The sequence below is a fragment of the Mixophyes fleayi genome, chromosome 11, assembly GCF_038048845.1.
Source record: "Mixophyes fleayi isolate aMixFle1 chromosome 11, aMixFle1.hap1, whole genome shotgun sequence".
Classification (NCBI taxonomy): domain Eukaryota; kingdom Metazoa; phylum Chordata; class Amphibia; order Anura; family Limnodynastidae; genus Mixophyes; species Mixophyes fleayi.
This window is the reverse complement of record NC_134412.1, coordinates 85,148,464-85,176,063: the sequence shown is the minus strand read 5'-3', so window position 1 is coordinate 85,176,063 and position 27,600 is coordinate 85,148,464. Positions and strand designations below refer to the sequence as shown.

Here is a 27,600-nt window from a genome sequence, read left to right as displayed (position 1 = left end):
CCCAGGAGCAAATTTATTCTGTATTTTAGCATTGCTCCTAACTCAACATATCCCATCACTACTTAATGGCTACTAGAGAAGTGAACTGGACATGTGTTTATATAGTATTACTATTATTATTATTATTATTATTATTATTAATAACAGTAAACTAACCAGCTATATTTTCATCCATTGATACAAACTCCCTGTGAGATATTGTTATCTGTTATTGTAATGATTTAGAAACTGTAACCACAATCATCAACACCTGGAATACCCAACACAATACACACCTGGGTTTCTACCATTCACTTGCAGATTTAGGAATGTCACATAAAAGTGACACAAATGACACCCAGCTTTTGTTAGTCATTTGTCTTTTGTTCACCTCCTTTCCAAAACAAAGTGTGTAATTAAATGGCCTGACGTGCTAATTACACCTGTGGCAGCACACAGTGTGATACATGTTCTCTTCATTACAATAAGACTAATCTGACACCTACTTTGTTGAGCTTTGGTGTACTTTTAAAATCACACAACACTGAATACTTTCTATTGCACGTAAGACAACAAAATACAAAATGCAGGAGAGAGAAATGGACCTTGAAATCTCCCTCAAATGAATTGAATATTAATCTGTTTGGATTGATGTTCTATTGCTTGTAATAGAGAGAGACTGACAATTCCAAATCACAAAGGATTTAAGCTAGGCTTAGTCATCTGAGGCTATGTAGCTGTTGGAGAACCACAAGTCCCAAGCCACCTTTTGTGCTAAAACTTGTTGCTCTGCAACAGATTTGGAACCGTAGTTATCTATCTCTAGTTTCTGCAAACATTTCAAGGCTATATCTGCTGTGAACCTATGCCTAATGCCTATTTTATAAACCTAGCTGTGTTTAAGCAGTTATATCTTGGGCAACTAACCTGTTACTAATAAGAACTCAGTAGTTACCCTCATCCTGCTTGCAACAAGGGGCATTTCCCATTTCTGTCTGTGAGCTGAACAATTCAGCACCTTAGCATGATACAGAACAATACTGCTAATGCATCAAGATAAATATTTATATGGCCAGTAACACTGTGTGTGGTCTATATGTTTCTATATTCACCTTCAGTTGTTGAGCTACATTTCTTAATATCTTCCAAGTGTTGTAATGAGGATAATTGCACATTAAGCTGTTTCACAAGTTTATTTTACCTACCAGTTTGGCTCTATTACTTTTCACAGTGTTTTTATATAGCCTGAGCTGTACTACTCATTAATCAAAGTGTCAACTATGACACAGTCCTCCAAACCATATTAAACTAATGTAGATCTGTACATACAAAGCATTGTTAGAGTTATATGTAAATTGCACCCAACTATAGACAGCCCAAATCTTCACTGCTTGTGTGTCGGTTTGTAAAACTTTAAATGAACCTGTTCTGTCTCCCTCTCTGTCTGTCTGTACGAGTCTGTCTGTGAGTGTGTGTCTATATTAGGGAATTTAGACTGTAAGCTCCAATGGGGCAGGGACAGATGTGAATGAGTTCTCTGTACAGCGCTGTGGAATCAGTGGCGCTATATAAATAAATGGTGATGATGATGATGATGATGATGATGATCAGTATCAGTCACATGGTGATTAAATAAAGATACTTATTTGTGGAGAATGAAAATGAATGTGCAATGTCTGTGAAGTGTAAGGGAAGAGTGATACAATCAGGACTGGAGACAGCTGAATGCAGGTCAGGGAGAGGTGAGACAAGGATGCCGCCAGGAAGATGTGCCAGCAAGAGGCAGGTTAGTAATAACTGCCAGGTAGGTGGGGATTCTGATTAGGGAGAGGTTTGCAAAAAAAAGGGTGGAAGGATTACAGGGAGGTGTAGAAGGATGACAGGAAATCACAGACATTGGAAAGTTGCCAAAAGGGCGATGACTCTTCAGAGTGTAGATAACGATGGAATCTAAACAGGGACACGATGAGGACAGTGGAGGGATGCAGAACAAAAACACGAGAATGTGAGAGGAGGAAAGTGATTAAGGAGTGGAGTTCGGAATTGTGAGACCTGGGGGTAAATGTATCAAGCTGAGAGTTTTCCGGCGGGTTTGAAAAACCAATCAGATTCTAGCTATCATTTATTTAGTACATTCTACAAAATGATTGCTAGAATCTGATTGGTTGCTATAGGCAACATCTCCACTTTTCAAACCCGCCGGAAAACTCTCACCTTGATACATTTAGCCCCAGGTTGCAAAGGATAAAAAGGACAGGCGTCAAGATGACAAACACGTATATACCGAAATATGGATAACATATGTATTAGGTGCTGTCGGTTGGTGAAACTGAGGTGCCTGTTGAGGAGAACATATGTGGGCAAGTGGTGGAGAACATATAGGGCCTGATTTATAGTCGGACGCAAGTCCAACTGTTCAACGCAAATAGCACTTGTGGCCAAAGATCCGTCTCAGTTTGCACCCAGACTGAGGCAAACCTCCTCCATGCACCTCTCTGCGCTTAGAGAGGTGGAACGGGGTAGATAGGGGGTGAGCTGAGCCATGTAAAGGTGTGTTCATGCTCTTTACATGCTATGCTGAGCTGAAAGCAGCAGCAGATAGGTCTCTAGGAGACGTATCTATTGTGGGTGCTTTCTGTTGCAACAGACCTTGATGTATTAAAAAAAGTTTTTTAAAAAAGTTTCAATTTAAAAAAAAAAAGTTTGCCCCCCTCCCAACCCAATGCTGTTTGGGGGGGGGGGCAATTTTTTTTTTACATTAATTTTTTTTATTCAATAATCTGCTTTATAGGGCTGCTCTGACTCTGCCTTATGGGCCGGTGTGCATGATACACTTAAGTGTATCATACACACCGGCCGTGTGACTTGGAATACCGTGTAAATTGCTTGACAAAGTATTTTACACAGCATCCGACTCTAAATTCAGCCCATATAGTACATGTTAAGGAGAACATATAAGGTGTACATTGTGGAAACATTCAAAGTTCAGCTTGAGAAGCACATAGGAGAAGAAATTATCTGCAGGTTGACTGGAACATACAAAGTACAGGTTGAGTAGAACTTATAATGAACAAGCAAAATTGTGGAGAACATTTGAGATGTAGCTTGAGAAGAAGATAGGAGGTTCATGTTGAGGAGAACAAATAATGTACAGGGCAGCAGATTGATTAAAGAAACTGACAGACAAAACCAAGGAAACGGAGCAGACTTGAGGAAGCATAGAAGATAATGAAAGGAAGAAACTAAGGAACAAGAGACTCAATGGTCCAACTCAAAAGGAGAGTGTGAAGGACAACAGCTTAGATTTATGAGCAGAGTTCAGTACAGTCTGGGGAAGAAAATAGATGTCTCAGCATGAAGATAAGATAGAGTTTTGTCCAAGAAGAGAACAGACTACAGGATACTGTCTGACAATAATAAATTATAATCATGCATGGCCAGAAGTAGTACAGCTGATGCACTGAAGGACGAAAATACCCTAGAGGTCCGTCTAGTGTTCCCTTATTTGTGTTATGGTTGGATATTCTTTAGGGCGAGGTTTGGGTGGGATTGTTGTTTTTTTAGTTTGTTTTCTTAATATTTCCAGCCTAAGTCTTAACAATAGCATTATGTTTGTCCCAGGCATTCTTTAATAATTTAAATGTAGGGGTCTCCTCTACAGTGGCTAGGGCAATATTTGCATGAATCTACTTCATTTTCAGTATGTTTCCACCTCCTGATTTAAAGTGTGCCTCTCTGCGCCAGAGAGGTTGTATTTTAAAAAATACAACCGTCCTAAATGCTAGTAATACATTTTGATATATTTGAATATTTCTATCTGAAAAAGTTTGTTGTTCTGCTCTCCACATCTTTCCTGATACGGTTTTCTATGCAATATATGCACTATTTTAGTAGCTCTGGTGTAGACTGGAGAGGAGACAGTATAAGGTGCAGGGTGGAGAGAAGGCACTATAGGAGGTAGAAGATAGAACACAGGATGCAGGGTAGAGAGGGAACTGTATAAGGTGCAGGGTGGAGAGAAGGCACTATAGGAGGTAGAAGATAGAACACAGGATGCAGGGTAGAGAGGGAAATGTATAAGGTGCAGGGTGGAGAGGAGACAGTACAGGGTGAAGGGTGGAGAGGAAACTGTATAAGGTGCAGGGTGGAGAGAAGACAGTACAGGGTACAAGGTGGAGAAAAGACACTGTATCATGGAGAAGAGACAGTACATGGTTCAGGGTGGAGAGGGAACTGTATAAGGTGCAGGGTGGAGAGAAGACAGTACAGGGTGCAGGGTAGAGCCAGAACTGTATAAGGTGCAGGGTGGAGCGAAGACAGTACAGAGTGCAGGGTGGAGAGGGAACTGTATAAGATGCAGGGTGGAGAGCAGACAGTATGGGGAGCAGACATGAAAAGAGACAGTATGGGGTGCACACAGTAGAAGGGACAGTATGGGGTGCACACAGGAGAGCAGACAGTATGGGGTAGAGACAGGAGAAGGGACAGTATGGGGTAGAGACAGGAGAAGAGACAGTATGGGATGCACACAGGAGAAGGGACAGTATGGGGTGCAGACAGGAAAAGGGACAGTATGGGGTGCAGACAGGTGAAGGGACAGTATGGGGTGCACACAGGAGAGCAGATAGTATGGGGTAGTGACAGGAGAAGGGACAGTATGGGATGCACACAGGAGAAGGGACAGTATGGGGTGCAGACAGGAGAAGGGACAGTATGGAGTGCAGACAGGAGAAGGGACAGTATGGGGTAGAGACAGGAGAAGAGACAGTATGGGATGCACACAGGAGAAGGGACAGTATGGGGTGCAGACAGGAGAAGGGACAGTATGGAGTGCAGACAGGAGAAGGGACAGTATGGGGTAGAGACAGGAGAAGAGACAGTATGGGGTGCACAAATGTGAGGAGACAGTATGGGATGCACACAGGAGAAGGGACAGTATGGGGTGCAGACAGGAGAAGGGACAGTATGGGGTGCAGACAGGAGAAGGGACAGTATGGGGTGCAGACATGAGAAGAGACAGTATGGAGTGCACACAGGAGAAGGGACAGTATTGGGTGCATAGAGGAGAGGAGACAGTATGGGGTGCACACAGGAGAGGAAACGGTATGGGGTGCACACAGGAGAAGGGGCAGTATGGGGAGCAGACGAGAGAGGAGACAGTATGGGTGCACAAATGTGACAGTATGGGGTGCACACAGGAGAGGAGACGGTACTGGATGCAGGGTGGAGAGGAGACGGTGCAGGGTGCAGGGTGGAGAGGAGACGGTGCAGGGTGCAGGGTGGAGAGGAGACGGTGCAGGGTGGAGAGGAGACAGTGCAGGTGCAGGGTGGAGAGGAGACGGTGCAGGGTGCAGGGTGGAGAGGAGACGGTGCAGGGTGGAGAGGAGACGGTGCAGGTGCAGGGTGGAGAGGAGACGGTGCAGGGTGCAGGGTGGAGAGGAGAGGGTGCAGGGTGGAGAGGAGACGGTGCAGGGTGCAAGGTGGAGACGAGACGGTGCAGGGTGGAGAGGAGAGGGTGCAGTGTGGAGAGGAGATGGTGCAGGGTGGAGAGGAGAGGGTGCAGGGTGGAGAGGAGACGGTGCAGGGTGGAGAGGAGACGGTGCAGGGTGCAGGGTGGAGAGGAGACGGTGCAGGGTGGAGAGGAGACGGTGCAGGGTGGAGAGGAGACGGTGCAGGGTGGAGAGGAGACGGTGCAGGGTGCAGGGTGGAGAGGAGACGGTGCAGGGTGCAGGGTGGAGAGGAGACGGTGCAGGGTGGAGAGGAGAGGGTGCAGGGTGGAGAGGAGACGGTGCAGGGTGGAGAGGAGAGGGTGCAGTGTGGAGAGGAGACGGTGCAGGGTGCAGGGTGGAGAGGAGACGGTGCAGGGTGGAGAGGAGACGGTGCAGGGTGCAGGGTGGAGAGGAGACGGTGCAGGGTGGAGAGGAGACCGTGCAGGGTGGAGAGGAGAGGGTGCAGGGTGCAGGGTGGAGAGAGCAGACGGAGCCGGCTGGAAGAGAAGCTCTGTGTGAATATAATTAGTGGCTGATTCACGGCGCGTGCAGGACTGGCTCGTGTCTCCCTGGCAGCGCGTGCTCCCATCCCAACCTGATCCAGCCTGAAGATCCAGTAGATCCAGTAACATCATCCGACTCTTCCTGTCTGCTGCTGACAGTAGCAATTATAGGAGCTAATGCGTGGGAATATACCCAATGTCCTCCTACATCTACTATACTATCACCATATAAAGTAAGACACAGTTTTCTGGGTGTATAGACCCTTTGCCGGCTGCTGTGCTGGATACATTGTATCACAGCGAAGTAAACGTAATATATCTGATGAGCTGCGCACATTCTGCATTAACCTTACAAATAAAACATAATTATAAAGACACAGTGCAGTAATAGGACGTAATAACAGACTTCCTCTTGTACCTGTTTCCAGGATGTCTCCATCTGAAATGATTCAGGAGTAGCCTGGAGGGATCTGCATGCACAGTACTTGTTTGCAGTGCAGATGATGAACCTAAAAGAGAATAGAGTAAAATATAGATAATATCACGAGAAAAACAGCATAATGCATCTTGCAAAATAACAAGAATCTTAAGTATAATCTTCACTTCCAGCCCCGACAGCTCAACTGGTGACAATTCAACGATTTGGGTAGTTCAAAGCTTGCAGAACGTGTCCAGTTCTCCATTCCATTCTACATCACCCCCCCCCTCCATTACACCCCCTCCCCCCATATAATCATACATATATATATACCCACAAAGATTTCTTTTGTTGCAGCTGTAACAGATGGGATACCCAAGCCAAAATGTGTTGGTTTTTTTGTTTAAATTGGAAGCAAAACCAAACGTTGTTACGCGAAAAGTTTGAATTTGGAGCGTGTGACGAATTGGAGGATGGGCAGGGGTCTCATTGGAGAGGAGGGGGGGGGGGGGGGAGAGGAGTGTGTCAGACGCGTGCTCCTAGCTAGTACACCCCCAGTCTTCCAGAATACAATTTATATTACATGCATATAAATCTGGGGTGACCCAGATATCTCGATGCTAGCAATGAATAGAAAAATCCATATTATTCATCTTTTATTGAAAGAAAATGAATGCAATAATCAGCAACAAACTACACTCTGTTCACATAGGTAGGGCAGCAAGCCTTGATTATTCTACTTATGTCTCTCCATCTTTTGTACAATTATAACTCTCAGCATCTGGCTGAGGCTTATTTTATAACGTAAAAATCCTATATACATACGCATTAAAGGCTTTAATATCAGCCAGTATAGTGTATATAGCTGTTACCGCACCACAATCAGCCGAATACTTCGTATGAATGTTTGCTGCAGTGAATATAAACTAACCATAAATGGTTGTTAATTTCTATGCCCACAAAATGCTTAGTTATTACTTATTTAATATTTGTGTTTCTTTGCGCCTCAGTCTCAATCTTATTGCATAGAGACGATTTCACAAACCCATCCGGAGCCGCCTAAATTTTATAGAGGGACAATTAGTAGGTAAGGAGGTTTTAGTCATCTGCTGTGTCTAATTTGTGGAAATATAGGATAATTATAGCTTGGGATGCTGTGTTCGCTTCCTCCTGTGATGGGTTGTATTTAATCTCAGACCAAGCCAAACCTGAGATATAAGTTTCACACTATTTTTTTTTTTTTATTATTATTGAATGCCACCAAAAAACAAAGGCTGCGTTGTAAGCACAGAGGGGACACCTAAAATACCGCAGTGACAACCTGCCAGCTGCCTCCTACTTTGTTACCCAAATGGGGGGTTGCTTTAAAAATTGCCACCCTGGCCCAGATGGGGGGGGGGGGGACCACGCCAATATTTGTTACCATATTCAAATCCCAACTGAAAATTCAAACATAGCATAAGACAGAGGGTGATGAGATAGAGGTGGTGCTGATGAACAGCAGCAGGGAGGAAGGGGGGGTCCCAATCAGCCAATCAGAAGGCTGGGAACAGAACCCAGAACACGTCTAGGATAGTTAAGCCAGGTGCACGGAGAAGCATCTACACAGGTTATCAATGCAACGCTCATTTGCATACACATATGACACAGCTGCTGTTGTTTTTAAACCCATTTTTGTTGGGCTGAAGCTTTCGTATGTCAGATCAAATGCCGCCCCCCCCTCTCCTCCCCATTTTGGGGGATCTGCTGATTAGGAACTCCCAGTTCCACAATGTACTATAACTAAAGCTGCTAATATGAATCTCTAATAGATGCAAGCGTCTATACTATATATGATTGTACTGCAAAACAGGTCTAACAGCAACCAATCAGATGAGCTGTTTTATGTATACACATATGTCTAAATAACACAGCAGCGTGGCTTGGGGGTAAGTCCCAGAAGCAATTACCTGCCAAGCGAATTTATCTTTCCCTGCTGTCTTTATGATGTATATATATATATATATATATATATATATATATATATATATATATATATATATAAAGTTTCCAGCATTAAATAAAAGTCTCATAACCTTGCAACATTGAATCTAATATTGATATACTGTAGACAAGAGACCTATTATTATGGTATTTTGAGAAAACAAACTAAACTGCATTTTGCTACATTATGCATTAATGTATAATATTGTATCCTCTTCTGTTATTGTACACAGATCTTATAAGCTTGAATCACATAACAGTTTATGTTATGTATCTTCCGTTCAGTAAACGTAAACACTGTTTGTATGTAAACGTTCTGAACTAAGTCAAATAAACACAAGCTGTATAGTACAGACTGGCTTTAAAGTTTTGCATATTAATTGTTTAAACGAAACCAGTTTACAAGCTTTGATATGTGAAAGGATATATAATTGGAATTCGTTGTAGAATAGTTTTTTTTTGTTTTTGCATACAAGTGGTAGAGTCAGTTACCTGTCCTGAACAGATGGCTCTTAGAATAAATGCACAGAGAGGAGAGGCGGGCTCCCCAGAGGGGCTTAAGTCAATCCTAAAAAAAAATGATACCGATGGGAGGGGCCCCAAGCTAGGAGGTGATATAAATAGGAGAGCGGAGCTGCAGCCTGCACACTACCTCTTACTAGTGGGACAACACTGCCGGTCACTGAGCCAATGGCACCTAACATGATTATGTCTGAATCTGCGCACAGCTACCAGCCCAAAACTGGGAAGAAGAACAAGGAAGCCAGTGAGCTGAGAAAGGTGAGTCCGCACTGACAGTCTGTGATCCCCTCAGTATCTGCTCAGACATGTTCATCTGGCTCCTGAGCAATTCAAATGGAATATTATATAATATAATAATTATTCAAATCCTGCACTTTATTCCAGACTCTCAAACCCCTGATGGAGAAAACGCAGGAGGGCTAGAATCAACGAGAGCCTCAACCAACTGAAAACACTCATCCTGCCACTCATCGGAAAAGATGTAAGTATTTGTTATTATTAATTATTATTATCGTTTGCATCTTTAAATGATCTATTTAATGATATAAAAGCAAAGCTTTCCTGCACCCCTAACGCTTAGTACTATTTATCATGGCAGGAAAAAATGCAATTTGAGTTCAAATTGTATATTGCATACAACGATATCAGTATATATCCTATGTATACTCCTGATCACTGTATGATACTGGACGGTAAAAGATGAATACAGCTTATTTCAGTAACGCGCAGGATGTTCTGCCTATATATAATTATGCATATATCATACACCTATTGCATGGTGTCCTCCTAGGATTTGTTTCAGGTAGTCTATATAATGCTAGTTGCTTAATGATCAACGTATTCTAGGTTGTTCACCATTATACTTTCGTTTTTCTTTACAGAATTCCAGATATTCTAAACTAGAAAAAGCCGATATCCTTGAGATGACAGTTCGTTTTCTAAAAGACATCCCTCCTGTCCAAACACAAAGTAAGTCCCGTCATTAACCTAAAAGCTGGAGGGGTTTAAGGAACAGAGACGTATTGCTGATTGAGATGTAGTGGAAACGATATGTGTCATAAATCAAGTGTGTGAGCTCAGATCTTTGCAATAGATTAATTGCAATCGTTGTAAATCCAGGGCAAGGAAGCTGCTGTGGAACTATAAGTCCCAGCATGTTGGGATGTGTAGTTATATGGAGAGCCTCAGAATGCATTGCTCAAAATACGTGGGGTGCTTTGATAATGATCCATTGAACAGAGTAGATAGGAAATGCTGATTGCGCAACTGGAAGTGTTTGGATACATTGTAACCATTTCCTTGTCTGTTTAGATTCTGCAGATAAATACAGAGAGGGGTACAGAGCTTGTCTGGACCGTCTGACCGGTATCCTCAATAAAAGCAACGTGATAGCCGGGGAGACCTGCTGTCGTCTTCTGGAACAACTACATAAGGGGCCAGAAGTTTGCTGTCAGGACTGCACCAAATCCCCCAGTGCCAAACACAGCAGCCCCAGAATCGTTCTACATCTCACCCCCAAGAGATCCCAGATCTCCAGCCCTTCCCCAAACCAGCCACCCACACAAAGACCTGCCCCAAGCCCCCCACAGCCCATCAGCTGCATCTGGAGACCTTGGTGAACCCCAACATGGACTGTGACCCCCACACAAAGCCAGAACTGCCTTGTTACACAGTAACACTATGTAAATATGATACACATCCACCTGCTGCATGGGACTAAGCAATACACACTGGATCATTTAGTCCTTACATGGGATTGAATATATGAGGGTACAGTAAAACCCTGGTGAACCCCAAGGGTTTATAATAATCTGTATGCGATTTGCATTATTTATTTTTGTACCAGTTGGCTGGAGGGGGAAGAGGGGAGGGGGGTTATAGGGATAACAGGATAACATGGGCTATGTGCAACAACTCTTTGTACATTTGTATTTTATGCACTTTTTTGTGTTCACAGATTTTTTTTTCTACGCAAATTATATTTTTTTCATAATAAAATGAAAACAAACAAGTGGCTGTTCTGTTGTTTGTCCTTTAAACTGGTACAAAGAAAGGGGGGGGGGGAGGTATTAATGTCCTTTATATGCAAAATACTGACCTAGCTATCCACAAGTCTGTGTGGAAACACAGTAAATTATGTCTATATGCTCATATAAAATAGTGATTATATATATATATATATATATATATATATATATATATATATATATACATACATACATACATACATAAATATGATAGAGAGAGAGAGGTCTATATATACACACACACACACACACACACACACTATCTCTTTACTATTATTAATAATTATTACTATTACTGCAATCTTCAATATTAAGTGTAGTGTGTGTGTGTTGGGGGGGCTATTTGTTCAATAAGACCAGTCAGTACCAGATGTTATGCTTTATTGGAATGACAGTTATACACAGCTATAAGGCATACATTGCTGGGGGTTATGGGGGGGGGGGGGGATATGGGCCATTAGGACATTGTAGGAAGAACAGGACATGGGCTGATAGTTTTTGGCGGGAACTGTAGCATCAGTCTCCTCACGGGGTAACACGTCACCAGGACACACCCTGCTCCCAGTCCTCCTTAGTGATCTCCCCTCACATTAATCACGTCCTATAATCCAATAAAAAAAAAAATACAATATTTAGTATTAAAAAAAAAATCTGGCTTTATCAACTATAAATAAGGAACAAAAGACAAATTAGAAGGTGCACATTATACAACATCACCAACCAAAATTGATATACATATGGTGTAAGAGGAAATGTATTTAGCAACAACAACAGTGTACGTATATATATATATATATATATATATATATATACACACACATATTATATATATATATATACATACACACACACACACATATTATATATATATATATATATACACACACACACACACACACACACACACATATTATATATATATATATACACATACACACACGCAAGCAGTGCTTTTTTTTTTTTTATAAGAAAAAAGGTGCCGGAACTCACATCACGTAGCCAATCACTGTACACACACCCACACACGTCAGTTGTGTAACAAAACATAACAGTCACCGCCCGCAGTAAGCTCTCAGTGCGCGACCACACGACCAATCACAAGCTGAGCAGCGTCACAAGCCGAGTAGCGCCATCACAACCTGCGGGGATGAAGTACGCATGCATCGGAGTGGACACACAAGCAGTCTGCATGCAGCGTTTTAATGATGTTGCCGCCGACCTGCTACACTCGACAGAGCGATTCAAGGCCACGTGGACCAAACATCAAATGTTCAAAAGTTACTTTTAAAACTTGGAAAATCCATAGAAAAAAGCTGTGTGTGTGTATACACACACACGCGCACACACACACACACACACACACACACACATTATATGGAAACCCTCCGTTATAGTATTCAGTCTTTGGCTGACAGAGTTATTCAGCGAGAGCTGGGAAGCGGGGTCTTGAAAGAGAGAACAATGAACTATTATTCTCCTTCTATGTTCCATACCACAGACATACAGAATGTGCTGCTTGAACTGTTGTGAATCCTGCCCATCAGACTTTTGTGTCACAACAGCCAGTGAGCGCAGGTATGAAAGAGAAAACATTTGAAGCCCTATTTACAGTTGTACATGGCCACGTAGTATGTTGGCGCTCTGCAAGCCAAGGGCGATCCTCTGCATGTTTATTAGGGGATATTACTCCCATTCAATATTTAGCCCCCTGAATATTTGTCATCAGAGTTGCACCTAAGTTTTTCAATGAATTATTGTCTTACTCCAATGTTTACCTGGGAGGAAACAGAGGAAATGAACAGGTTGTTAAATGAACCTTAAAATAATTCAGACATTAATTACGCATTCATGCATAGCTTCTTCTACAAGTCTCTGATGGATTTACGAGGTGTAAGGCATTTACAGAAGGGTTTAATTCTCATTACCAGAGCGGACATGTTTATAAATCATTTCAATCAGTGGGAAATGCAAGAAATATGCTCCTGTTTATCTACTGAAAATTACAGGGATTTAAACAGTACTGATGTTACAGAATAATTAGAGTGAATATAGATGGAAGTAAAATGTTTATGTATATATGAAAGCATTCATTTTCTGCTTGCTATGCAGTTTTTTTTTTTTTTTTACAGTGCAATAATATCTTGCTCCTGTTTTCCCGTTTGCTACATATGAGTAGTAAGTATCTGCAATGCGCTGTAATTTCGCATTTGCAATAGCCTGGCCTGAATTCTTGACATTATCTTTAATGCTTTTTTTGAATGATAATTGATTGCCCAACTTATTGCAAATGGATAATAAAAGTAATGTTAGAATAAGAGGATACTGTGAACCAACACTTACTACAAAACAAACATTTATAGGGCCTCATAGAGATTTGGATGCAATTTCAGTCTAAAACACAGATGGAAATTGCATCCTCCAAAAAGTGTTTGCGCTCTTACATGCTATGCTAAGGCGGAAGTAGCCACAGATAGGTCTCTAGGAGATGTATCTTTCAGAGGCAAACTGAGGAAGGGGGGGGGGGTCCTAGTGCCTGGAAACCCCCCTCCAAGCCTGAGGCTCTGTATAATTGATGTTGCTGGACCCTGCCCCCGCTTCACACAGCTCTGCTTGAAAAGGGAGAGCAGCGTGCACCTAACAGTAGTGCACGCAGCCCATGTATATTATGGGGATAAAAAGAGTTGGAGAGCAGCCAAGCACTGTCTAATATAATAGCCACGCCCCCATGCATGCTGGTCACGCCCACTGGTGGCGTGGTGTGGAAACCCCCCTGCTACAAATCCTGCGTTTGCAGGTACTTCACCCTGGTGCCTAGGCTGGTGACAGCTAAATCGTGAGGACACCCTGAAATTACAATTACCAGGATCAGGCTTTGCCAGCCTGGGCTGGTTGCACTATAGCAGGGAAACCCATAGCGTGGGATCCTCCTACCATAATGCCAAACCAGCCCTAGGCCACGCAGCAAGAGGCTAGATCCCCTAGGGAGACCAGGTCTGCAAAGAAAAAATGTGGGTTTAACCGGCCCCGTGCTAATAGCCCTAGGGCTCTTCCCACACCCCACGGGCGTTGGGATAACATTAAATGAATAAATGTATATAAATACATTTTGTCCTTGGTGTGCTACAGGTTCCAACAATTTGGTTGGGTCAGTAGTTTAAATTAAGGGAACATAAGTATTGTGAGTTAAAGATTTTGTCCTGGAACAATCAGGACAGACAGAAGCCCTATTTTTAAACCGGCTGTTTGTTCTAGTGTCCGGGAGCCTAATGAGATATAGACAATGCAGGATCACAATACCATAATTACCATGGGACCAAAGGTGTTATTACTGAAACTGTAGCAGTGATCACATACATCATAATTAGGGTCGGTCTCCTCCCTCTATACAATACCTCACAGCTGGGAGCTGTGGAATTAGATCCCCCCATATGCAGGAAATGGTACGTGGCCCCCCGTGACCTCTGGACTACGAGACTTGTGGCAGCATTCTACTTGTTGAGTCTATTACGGAGACTTTGGAAATGTAATACAGCAGAGATAATTTACCTTTGTTTGCATATGCTGTGTGTACCTGGCAATTGTCAGGGAACATTGATTTTGATAGATGCACTGACGGGCATGCACAGTAAGCAACAGTTCCCTGCAGTTCCGTCTGCTTTTCAGACGCAGTGTACAATGCGACAGCTTGCATCTCAGTACCGGGGAAAGGGCGGAACATGGAGTTATGTAGGCGTGACCGTGAATAATTTAGATACTATGGGCATCTACCCGCAAAAACTACCCTTGTCAGGTCAAGACGCGGGCGTAACACACGTCAAAAAGAAGTGTGGGAGGAATTAGTAGCGCAAGTAGTTAGCTAGCTGTGGGAACTGGTCGCAGCTTGGTAGGGTATTACACGTGGGACGCAACTGGGGCTGCATGCCACTCGCAATACCCTACCAAGCTGCGGCACACCACCACCCCTGCTCTTTCATGTGCGTCTTAGATGCACACTGCGTCCCACTCTAAATGAGGCCCTTAATACACATATTAGTATTGGCTAAACAATAGGTTAACCAGGAGGTACTGCAGATATCTCCTGCTTTAACCCATAGTTGCCTACTCTATCTGAATATCTGGGAGACTCCTGAATTTCTGGAAGTCCTCCCGGGAGAGCAGGGGCCGGGAGATTGGTGGTGGTAGGCACATCTATAGATTTTGCAATTAGTACGTCCCTCTAATACAGGCCAGGCCAACCTGTGGCTCTCCAGGTGTGTTGAAACTACAAGTCCCAGCATGCTCTTCTAGCCAGTAGCTGGCAAGGTATGCTGAAACTTGTAGTTCCACAACACCCGACGGTGTTGGCCAGGCCTGCTCTGATAGGTTGCTACAGATTGGTTCATCTTGGAACACAGGTGGTTTAGAACGTATTGCATTAAGAAGTAAAAGACGCTGATTAAAGCTGTGAAAGTAAAGAGAATCGGCTGAGAGGAGACACAAGTTGAACAATAGGGGGTTATGTCCCATGATGCAATGTGCCGGCTGCACGTCTGTTGTTCGGCTTCCAGCCCGTGTCTCGTCTTGTTTGGAAGCTGCTCACAATGTGCAGTTATTAAAATGAATCAATCACCTTTTAACTGTATGTAAATGCAATGACCACACTTTCCTCCAACCACAGGATAACGAGGGAGGGTGATGACAATCACACAGTAGTTATACCGTTTAGTAATACTCTGGTGTGTCCCGTGTGTGACAGCAGCTTGAGGGCAGATACACTTAAGCTCCACTTAAACCTGTGTTGCCCAGGTCATGTGCACATTATATCATGTTCTCACTTCGCTTATTGCAGGCAAGCAAAAACATAGGTGCGTTCATGTACCCATTCATTATCGTACACAAGAGAATTATATCATGTGGTTTGTCACATGACTCCGCTTCCACAAAGTGATCTAAACACAGGTAAGAGACTATATCCTAAGCTGCTGCCAGCCACACCATAAACCCCTTGAGCAGAGCTAGGGTCATATGCAATCGCTTGGGCAGCACAGTGGCTCAGTGGTTAGCACTTCTGCCTCTCAGCACTGGGGTCATGAGTTCGATTCCCGACCACGTCCTTATCTGTGAGGAGTTTGTATGTTCTCCCCGTGTTTGCGTGGGTTTCCTCCGGCTGCTCCGGTTTCCTCCCACACTCCAAAAATATACCGGAAGGTTAATTGGCTGCTATTAAATTGTGCAGCCCTGCGGAATTCCTGGCGCTATACAAATAGATGATGATGATGATTGCTTTCAATAAAAGCGGTGCAGATTATTTTTTTTGCCGTGCAGGTGATTTTCAAACAGTCCGTTGCACAAAAGTCCGTTAAATGTCACTAATAGCAAAATGATTACTGTTACAGACATTTATCTTGGCAACAGAGCTGTAACTTAAAATTTTAGTGCCTAAGGGTGAGAAACAAAAATGCTGCCACCCCCATAGCCCTCAATTTTAACCAAATGAACCTAAAATATTCATAAACTTTGCCCCCCTTCAGCATTGTGCTCTTGGCGGTCGCCCCCATCGCACACCCCTAGTGACGGCGGGTATTAATACTGAGGATATCTAATAAACTTATGTTGCTTGTAAACATGTTAAATTACATGATGCCTTTACATTGTCTTACGAAATAATCATTTTTTGGTGGTTATTTACTAAGACAAGTTTTGTCGCTCAGAAGTGTGTCTTATTTTGACTTTTAACTCCTTCAGTAATATTGGCAGGTATGTGAAGTGTTGTATATTAAGCGGCCGGCAATCTTTTATTTCTTTCAACCAATAACCCAGCTGTTTAATTTAATCCATCTATATATTCCAAATCGACTTAGCAAATCAGTGATACATGAATTCTAACTAGAGATGCTCACTGACCCCCGTGAACTGGTTTTGGATCTGGATTAGCGTCGTGTTTTGGTTTTGGCAAAACCGCCCTCGTGTGTTTTGGTTTTGTTCTTTCTTGAAAAAATCCTAAAATATGCTCTTTTTTTGTTCCTACATTATTATTAACCTAAATGATACTAATTTCAAGTCATTTATTTTGACCACCTCACAGGTCACAATATTATTATCATACACTTTCAGACAAATACTACAGCGACCTGGCTGGATTGGAAGCGACAGAGCAATGACACAAACGCACGGCAGTTCCTAGCACATCTAGGACACATTGGCACACAGCAGGGGCAGAAAAGAAAAATGGGGGTCCGCCCTCCCTCCCACCCTCCGTGATGTTGGATCTTAAAACTCGCGAGATTTGAGATCCGACAACGTCACAATGACGTTTTGCCTCGTTTTCAATTGCGAGGGCGCGCGACAGGTACTCAGATCCCCTAAGTTCGGGTGTGTTCGGTTCTCGAGGAACCGAGCCTGAGCATCTCTAATTCTGACCATGACTGCTGAACAACCTGCAGCAATTTTGCAATAGTTGTTACTGTAGAAAGTACACAGTGGGTCAATGACTTTACCATAATAAACAAGAGTTTCTGGCTGTGCAGATCTCTCTGCCTGTTAGGTCTCTGTGTACAATCCTGGCATTGCATCAACACGCAGCGAGATATTTCTGTGCGTGTCTGATACAATCTAGTCAGCCAGCACTGAACTCAAGACACACGCCTGGGAGGGAGGGTAACCATTATGTCTCAGCCATGTCATATATACTGCAGGTGAGTTGCCCAGACACGCAGACGTAGAGGTGAGCAGGCCTGGCGGCCCACTCCCACTGAGTAAGCAGTTTCACTCGGCGTTTCCCAGGCGAGGCCACAGGCAGCTGAAGGATTTGCAATGAGTCTGAATAATTACTTCAGAAGCGTGAGAAAACATCAGGCTGAGGAGCCCAGGATCGGTCCACACGTGTGAACAGGCTGCAGGTTCAACCACCACCCATACCTGGAACGAGTGCCTATACAGAGTTACAGGCACACTTTTCTGTTGGCTCTAATGTTTGCAGCCTGTTGCAAAACAACTTTGTATTCCTTCCGCACAAGCAAATAAAAGTCAGACTGTGCGCCCGTTGTCATGGCTTTATTCATTGTCTTTTAACCCCTCACCTCACGCAGATACGTACATTATATAGTCGTCAGTGACAGACTGAGAATCCAGTGGTCAGGATATATTTGACATTAATTACCGGCTACCTAACTACTTGACGCAGCATTGCGACCGCATGCTTGGTGCTTAAAGTGCAAAGGAACGGTGGGCCTGATTCATTAAGAAAAGTAAGGCAAAGAAAAGGAGTAAGTTTTCTCCTGGACAAAACCATGTTACAAGGGGTGCAAATTAGTTTATTATTTTGCACATAAGATAAATACTGGCTGTTTTTTTCATGTAGCACACAAATACTTGATAGCTTATCTGTACATTGAAATTTAAAGTTGATCTAGGACAGTGGTCATGGAACAGGGGTAAATGACCCCAAATGGGGTAAAAATGAAATTCCTGGGGGTAATGCTGCTGATTCACCTGTAAATGTGAAATTGCTGTTGTACCAGAAGAGCCTCCAGGGTTGGCAGAGGCACTTCTTGAGCTTGATGCAATAATGAAGCACATATTGCATTTGAGAACAAAGCAGATCCGTCATATTTTTGGATGTCAACAGCTGCAAAGGCATAAAAATTACACATGAGGAGGCAGTCAAAAAGTTGCTGCCTTCTGCAACAACCTACCTTTGCGAACAAGGATTTTCCACTCTAATGAACATAAAAACAAAGCAGAGAAATCGATTGGACGCTGAAGACTGTATCCAAATTGCTCTGACATCAAAATGCCCCAATATTGATGCTCTCGTATCAAAAATGAAGCAACATCATTTCTCCAAAGCCTGAAGTTTTGAAGTTGAAGCTTTCAAAGAAATTTTGAATAGATTCAATAAAATTTTGTATTCCAATAATTAATAATATATGATTTCCTTCCTTTCAAATCAAAGGGGTAACGTCGGCGTATCTAAATATATTTGGGGGTAAAAGGTAAAAAAAATCAATGACCCCTGATCTAGGACATGCCCTACCCCAACTATAAATCTGTCCCCACATTTTAAATTTACCTCCCCCCTCTAATGCAACATGGTTTTGCCAAGGTGCAAAGTTACTCATTTTTTGCTTTGGTTTCCTTAATGAATCAGGCCCGATATGACTGCATTGCATGAAGTCTTGCAAAGTTTCACAGGGACATACTAGGTCTCTCCTACCTGTCAGAAGGTGGATTAGTGAGTGACAGCTGCCTTGTCACTTGCAATTGTTTGTACTGAATATATTGGTGTTGGTAATGGTGGAGGGATGTCAGTCTCACCTAGTTGGAAAAAAATAGAAACACAAAAATAAAAATGCTATTTAGTATCTAGCTGTTCTATCCTACCCTTGTGTTTGACAATGCTGTAAATCTTACGTAACATATACCTATGTGGCACCCTATTCTCAGGAGAAAGAATCAATTTAAATTTGGTGCACATTATTAGGAGCTCATTAAACATTGAGCAGCGCGTTGAACATGTGCATTTTTGCCTGTTTTTCCTCTTTATGTGATGAATGTATAGGGATATTGCAGAACACAAAAGCATCACATAATGTTAAAAGGAAATAAAAGTGATGCTCAGATCCCTGGCAACACAGGGGATAAGAGGGGTCTTACCACTCGCCAGTCCAGTCTGGTGTCATTCTGCGCATGCCCGCTGGAACTGGGAAAAAATAATAGTACCCCCCCCCCCCCCCCAAAAAAAACCCCAAACTTTATGTTAAAAATAAATAAATAATGCTTTCTTTTAATAACAAAGATTTTTTCCCTGTGGGTCAGACTCTACCATCACCCGATACTTGTACGGCCGCTGTCCTTGATAAATAGGCCCCCCCCATACGTAGGGAAGCTTTGCTAGAGCCCCCCGGCGCAGTCTACCATCTGCGCTAGCCGGGAATGGTGCTTGCCGTTTTCACCAAACCTAAGACTTATCTCCCTTAAACAGACCCATATGGTAATACAGCCCTAATAGACCTGCTCTGTACTCCCCTATTGAATGGCCAACCGTCACATAATTAGTGAGGTCCAGTTCCAAAGCCTTATTTGCTACACAGGGAGAAAGTATAAAATAGTGGGTTGTCCACAATTAGAGGCCTTTCCAGATATACGACCTGTATTAATCATGGCTCATATAATACATTGTGCACCTCGTACTGTAAGACACACCTATATACAAACTAATATAATAGGAAGAGTGCAACAAGGTAAGATGTGCAGGAGAAGGTTCGGTAAAGGAATCTAAAAATTCTATTTCCCATTTCTTTTTAAATGAAGCCGACTACACAGAGAGCAGCGTTAGCAATATTTACTAATAGATTACTCGTTAACGTAGGCGATTTTAATTTTTTACATGTTATAATATTGGGAGATGGATTAAGCTTTGTGAACGTGATTTATACACAATTCTGATGAAAGTCTGCCTTAAAAGGTTTATTGCTGTGTACACTAAGGTGACGCCTGTCAATGTGACGAGGCACATTCACACACATGTACTACGGTGCATCCAGATTACGACGCAGCTTGTTTGTCTGTACAAATAGCGATCACTGATCTGCATTGTGAACAGGATGTCAGTTTTCACTGACAATGTCCAAAAGCCATGATGAACCATGAGCGCTGTTTGTTGGGGTGAGCTTACTGACATCTCGTACGAATTAGAGGTCGATGACCTCTAATTGCACAGTTAAAGAGCTGGAGTGACTGCAACTTGCACACCCTCTGCGTACTGCTACACCCTGCGCGTACTGCTACACCCTCCGCGTACTGCTACACCCTCCGCATTGTGCTACAGCCTATGCGTACCACTACACCCTGCGCATTGTGCTACACCCTGCGCGTACTGCTGCACCCTCCGCATTGTGATACACCCTGCGTGTACTGCTACACCCTCCGCATTGTGCTACACCCTCCGCATTGTGCTACAGCCTATGCGTACCACTACACCCTGCGCATTGTGCTACACGCTCCGCATTGTTCTACACCCTGCGCATTGTGCTACAGCCTCCGCGTACCACTACACCCTGCGCATTGTGCTACACCCTCCGCATTGTGCTACAGCCTACGCATACCACTACACCCTGCGCATTGTGCTACACCCTCCGCATTGTGCTACAGCCTCCGCGTACCACTACACCCTGCGCATTGTGCTACATCCTGCGCATTGTGCTACAGCCTACGCGTACCACTACACCCTGCGCATTGTGCTACACCCTGCGCATTGTGCTACAGCCTCCGCGTACCACTACACCCTGCGCATTGTGCTACACCCTCCGCATTGTGCTACAGCCTCCGCGTACCACTACACCCTGCGCATTGTGCTACACCCTCCGCATTGTGCTACACCCTCCGCGTACCACTACACCCTGCGCATTGTGCTACACCCTGCGCATTGTGCTACAGCCTCCGCGTACCACTACACCCTGCGCATTGTGCTACACCCTCCGCGTAGGCTACACCCTCCGCATTGTGCTACACCCTGCGCATTGTGCTACACCCTGCGCATTGTGCTACAGCCTCCGCGTACCACTACACCCTCCGCATTGTGCTACACCCTGCGCATTGTGCTACAGCCTCCGCGTACCACTACACCCTGCGCATTGTGCTACAGCCTACGCGTTCCACTACACCCTGCGCATTGTGCTACACCATCCGCATTGTGCTACACCCTGCGCATTGTGCTACAGCCTCCGCATTGTGCTACACCCTGCGCATTGTGCTACACCCTGCGCATTGTGCTACAGCCTCCGCGTACCACTACACCCTGCGCATTGTGCTACACCCTGCGCATTGTGCTACAGCCTCCGCGTACCACTACACCCTCCGCATTGTGCTACACCCTGCGCATTGTGCTACAGCCTCCGCGTACCACTACACCCTGCGCATTGTGCTACACCCTCCACATTGTGCTACACCCTGCGCATTGTGCTACAGCCTCAGCGTACCACTACACCCTGCGCATTGTGCTACACCCTCCGCGTACTGCTACACCCCCCCCCCGCGTACCGTTACCCCCACAGAGGAGAAACTATTAGCTTTGCTTTGAACTCTTATCCTTTGTGTTATGATATACAGTGTAAAGCATAAGGGAACATACCTTAGATTTACCAACAAACAAACAATATCCTGCACAGCTGCCAGCACATTCTTATACAACATAAAACATGTAGAAAAAACATTGTATAAATAATACTAGTAATGTTTGAGATCTGCAACATTCCATTGCCTTATTAATGTTTGTTCCCAATTGTAAAGCGCTACGGAATTTGCTGGCGCTATATAAATAAATGATGATGATGATGATAATGATGATACTGCAAACTCACAGCCATCCCTAGCTGCAGGCACAGAACAAAAACCAGGCGGTGCGATGGTTAAGGGGCCCGGCGTTACCAGTTCATCTACCATGCTGGCTCCTGCACTGGGGTCCTAAGTGGGGGGGTTGGAAATGCATTTTCAGTACCCTCCCCCGCCCCAAATTTGCAAAAAGGTGTACATCCCCTCCAATACAGCTATATCTGCTATTTGGGGGGGCTGAAGTGAACCGCAATTATTTTTTTATCAAGTGATGTATAAAACACAAGTGTAAGGGAAATTCATTTTAAAGTAGCAGTTTATATACAGTTGTACAATTTTTAAACACATAACTTTATTTATCAGGTAGAATACATAACTACTCATCACATTGTATATAAATTAACTCTTTTTAGTTATTGTACCTGGTGTGACAAATTACATTTTCCTCTATCACAAATCAATTTTAATTTACATTGTAACAAACTAAGATTGCACCAAAGGATAGTTACCCGTGCCTGACTTGCTTTACCTACACCAGTAACCTCCGTGACCCAACGCAGGGTGTGGTCCCAGTTTCGGTCTGCTGTCATTTTAAAACATTTAAAAAGGAAAACAAAAAAACCCCAAAACACACTTTGCACTGATTGCAAATTCCATACCCTAAGGGGTTTAAAAAAACAAATTGTTTGTGTACACAGCACACACCGTACGCCCCTAGGCTAGACTCTGCTGTTCTTACCGTACCCTGGATCTATGGGAAAATATGTGGACGTCGTTGTGTTATCATATTCCCAGGGTTATAGAAAGAAATCATTACCAGGAGTCAGACCCACCTGCACAAAGCCTTGGGTGACACAACAGAATACATTTTTTCTGCAAAGCTGATTGTGTAGATGAAACATTCATAAGATTGTAACAAGTGATATTTTTTTCTTCTTCTGAGTCCTAAGTTTAAACATGTTTGTGTACATGACTAGCAATGGGCTCTCCGGAGGCTCATGGCGTGACAGCGAAAAGTGCGCAGTTTCCCGAGTGCTCGCCTGCGTTCTGAGAAATCACATCTAGTTCCTGACATAATCAGTCGAACATCATTGTGCAGAGCACACTTTAACACATGTGGCAAGACGACTCAATTTAAAAGTCTGTGCCACCGCCTTAGGAGAGTATATTGATGTAAGCAAACAAATATTTGTTTGAAAGAGATCCCAGCGGCTCTTGTTAACGAGAAATAACTAGAAATGCCAGATTCTTATGTTACCGATAGACGTACAAGGAGAAAGGCCCACAATTTGTGTTACCCTAGTCTTAAGACATAATGGCTTTCTCCTACAACTAGTCTTGAAAGGCTTAAATTATTATGGTCTATAGATGTGCTATATATATTTTGTGTATCTCCTTCTGTAAACTATAGAAATTCTGGAGGAACTAACTCCAGGACCATATAAAAAGGTACAAGTCCGCAGAAATTGAATGAAACATTATTATTTATATAGCGCCAAGCACGAAGAGCTGTGCGGAGGATATGTAATCCTTGGCATCAGTCCCTGCCCCTTCGGAGCCAACAATCTAAGGGCCCGATTCATTAAGGATCTTAACTTGAGAAACTTCTTATTTCAGTCTCCTGGACAAAACCATGTTACAATGCAAGGGGTGCAAATTAGTATTCTGTTTTGCACATAAGTTAAATACTGCCTGTTTTTTCATGTAGCACACAAATACTTGATAGCTTATTTGTACACTGAAATTTAAAGTTGATATTTGTGTGCTACATGAAAAAACAGTCAGTATTTAACTTATGTGCAAAACAGAATACTAATTTGCACCCCTTGCATTGTAACATGGTTTTGTCCAGGAGACTGAAATAAGAAGTTTCTTAAGTTAAGATCCTTAATGAATCAGGCCCTAAATTCTCCACTACATACGCACAGCTTCCACTTCTGTCTGAAGCCAATTAACCTTCCAGTATATTTTTGGACTTTGGGAAGAAACTGGAGCACCCGGAGGAAACCCACTCAAACATTTGCAAACTCCACACGGATAGAGCCCTGGTTGGAACTAAACCCATAACCCCAACGCAGCGAAGCAACAATTCTAACCACTGTGCTGCCCTCTAATGTACAAAGAAGTCTATGTACTAATGAAGCAGACACATCACTACAAAAACTGTGAAAGCTGTGGATATAACATCTCAGTGTTTCAGGGTCTTAATAAAGTTAATTTACGACGGCCAAAAAACACTTTACAAATACTTTCTGGTGACTTCATGTGTGCACGACTCCTGGGGGGGCACAAAAATGAGATTCCATTTACAGAACAAGATTGTGTAATTGAGATAAAGGGGGGTTAGAGGGCGCATAAGAAAAGATTGTCTGATAGGTGGCAGGACACACAGCTGGTTTCTCTCTCGGCAAACCAAGGTCATTTGTCCGGGACTTTGGGGGTACCAAAGGTCTCATCCTAACACAATATATTTTTCACAGTCTTGTTTCACTTCTGTAGACAAAACCCCATTCAAATAATGAAGTTAAAAAGCTTCACATGTTAAAAAACAAGTAAACCATGCAGTAAAAAAACAGACCCGACATCCCCTCACTCACATGATCCATTGAAGCCGTAAAAGAAGATACACAGAGCAGTCTTTAATGACGTCCAACCTACTAGCACTTTTCATTGTCTCCTTTAAACTCTAGATTTCCTTTGTTGTGTATCTTTCACAAAGCAAAAACCAGAAGAAAAGTGACAGAAAAAAAAACATAAAATTGATTTCTCCTGCCTGTATGTAGGATTTGAACTATTTATTTTTCAACTTCTGCAAGTAACAGTTGTTTCAGACCTGTAATAATAAAGATCATATAATTAACCTGTTAAACCCACCATTGTCAGGGACTTACTTTGATGCTAGGCTACATTACACCTTATACCTGGTCATTACGGATGGACAGGAGCAGGCTGCGGTTGCTAGCAGTGGACCATTGTTCCTTAGGCCGGGGTAATATTAATGAGCAGATCCACCCCAGGAGACCACTTGTCAGTCACAGCAGCCGGCAATGTCTGTGATGGCTGCAGAATCTTCCAGGAAACAGAACATTCTATTTTAGAGGCACCATATATAGTGTTTTCTCTTTATAAACCTCCATCCCTTCGTAACGACACTCTAGCTAACCAGCGGGCATAGTCTCTGCATAAAAGTGAATTGAAATGCATTATTTCAATGACATGTCCACCCTCCTTGTAACATCGCCCACCCTACGACATTACCGTTTCGGCTTCACTTCGCTTGCTGTTAAAAAATACATGGTACAAGCAGTGGCGGAATCCCTTCTGCTGTAGGGAGGGAGGAAGGGAGGTCACTAAGGAGCCCTCTTATCTCTGAGCTCACTGGCTGCTCTACCCTATGTAATGGCAATAGTCCAACCAGTGACTGTTTCATGATCTATGAATAAATCTTATTTTAACATAGAAAGTGATATAATGGACACAAATGCTGCCCATGTCAGCTGTGATATTGCAGCAGATATCGGGAAATTGGTCCAATATTGCACCATGTGCGGCCATCTTAACACTCCATTAACATCAGGGGGTAAATGTATCAAGCTGAGAATTTCCAGCGGGTTTGAAAAGTGGAGATGTTGCCTATAGCAACCAGATTCTAGCGGTCATTTATTTAGTACATTCTACAAGATGACAGTTAGAATATGATTGGTTGCTATAGACAACATCTCCACTTTTCAAACCCGCTGGAAATTCTCAGCTTGATACATTTACCCCCTGATGTGTTTGTATGTTCTGCTCGTGTTCCTGCAGGTGCTACGGATTCCCTCAACATTACAAAAACATACTGGTAGGTTAAATGGCTCTCTGAACAAAATATAATTATATAAATATGCAGAGAACTGAGGTTGCCTGCACAGAATAATTATTCCTATAGATTTTGCTGAATATTCATAAAGGCAGAATAAAGCATAATTATAAGGAGTGCATTGTTCTTTAAAAGGAAAGTTCAACATAACTTTTACAACCATAGCCAGTTGAGTACCTCTCCCTCCTATGCAGCTTTGATATAGCAAAAACATAGAACTGTCCACCCATCCTCCCTGTCTGAATAACATGTACCGTAAGGCTGGGTACACACTACAGGGTTTTCAGCTGATTATCGGACCAATCACACGATAAACAACCGTTCGGCCCAATATAACATTAGTGTGTGCCCTGCAACGATGAACGATTATCATTCCAAAGCTCATCGTATCGTTTCATTTGATTTTATAAACGGACTAAAAATCTCATTCAACGATGGAACGATGTTGTCCCAATCCTGCAGTGTGTAAGCACTCAGGACCGGCAGTGTCCATAGATCTCTATGGAGTGTGCAGAGTCACCATCTTTTCATGGTTATGACAGATGTAAAGCACAGATCTGAAGGTAAATCATGTAAAACGTCTATACTGTGTACACAGGAATCGGCTGCTGATCTTCCCGTCTATTCGCGACCTTTGTTTTCCCCTTTCATAGTGAATCCAAGTTTGCGATTTGCATCTAAGCTATGTGGGGTCCCCAAAGAGAGGAGGACTCCCACTGAAGGGGTACATAGGGGGGGTGTCCCTTGAAAGGAACATTAATAATGAATTAAAATGTGGACAATGAATGCCAGCTCTTTAAATACCAGGCAAATACATATTCCTGTGTTGGACATTCTGCAAATGTTTTTTAAATACTTTATTAAAATATTTAGAATGTTGATGTTATAGTATAGAACAGCTCAGTGGTTCTTTAGGTTCTATTGTAGTCTGAATGTTCCATTATGTTCCATCCAGCAGCGATGAAAGGGCATCTTGTGTGTGCCCGGGTAATTTTCTCTCTAAATACCTGTGGTCACTAATAGGTATCTATTAATTAAATTGTTCCAGGATTGATGTCGGTTCAAAGGTTAAGAAGCCACAATGATCCCATGAGTGTAACTTTTCATGGATAAGAAGATGTCACCTGCACCCGGCCCTGGTATCAGCCGCAGATTGTGGTCACTGGAAATAAAAGGGATTTTTTTTTTTTTTTTGGGTAGGGTCAGTTTTGTGTTCACCTTTTGTGCTTTGATGATCTTATCTCTGATGGCTGAACCAGACCAGGGATCACTTCTCTGGGGCGATGATCAAAGGGCTACAAGAGGCAGGACGACCAAGTACAATAGAGACAGTCACTTCAGAGGTTCAGATCAAGCCTTATTCTTGTAGATTAGATGCGGCCGTGTACTGATACATGTCTATGCTTGAGTTATATGGGAAGTGTTTACTTTAACGGGGGCAAAAATGAATAAAAAAAAAAAAAAAAAAAAAAATTAGGGCCACCAGATTAGGGCCGACCTGGGATACAAA

The 27,600-nt window shown here is 43.1% G+C and overlaps 1 protein-coding gene and 1 long non-coding RNA gene across 4 annotated transcripts in view; one reads left to right on the top strand and one right to left on the bottom strand.

The window, feature by feature from the left end:
- Nucleotides 1–27,600, bottom strand: part of LOC142106976 (uncharacterized) — a 260,709-nt gene that overhangs the window by 8,893 nt on the left and 224,216 nt on the right. For 2 of the 3 annotated variants that reach the window (XR_012679831.1, XR_012679830.1), the window contains exon 4: nt 6,390–6,480. This is a non-coding gene — a long non-coding RNA (uncharacterized LOC142106976). Of the gene's footprint in view, nt 1–6,389; nt 6,481–11,285; nt 11,523–27,600 lie in introns of those variants that run through there. The other variant, XR_012679832.1, reaches the window with a different exon arrangement.
- Nucleotides 9,031–10,905, top strand: HES2 (hes family bHLH transcription factor 2). The gene is given in 5 exon segments (XM_075191256.1): nt 9,031–9,152; nt 9,279–9,299; nt 9,301–9,375; nt 9,776–9,863; nt 10,206–10,905. Coding segments are annotated over 5 exon segments (582 nt in total). The 5' UTR covers nt 9,031–9,062; the 3' UTR covers nt 10,514–10,905.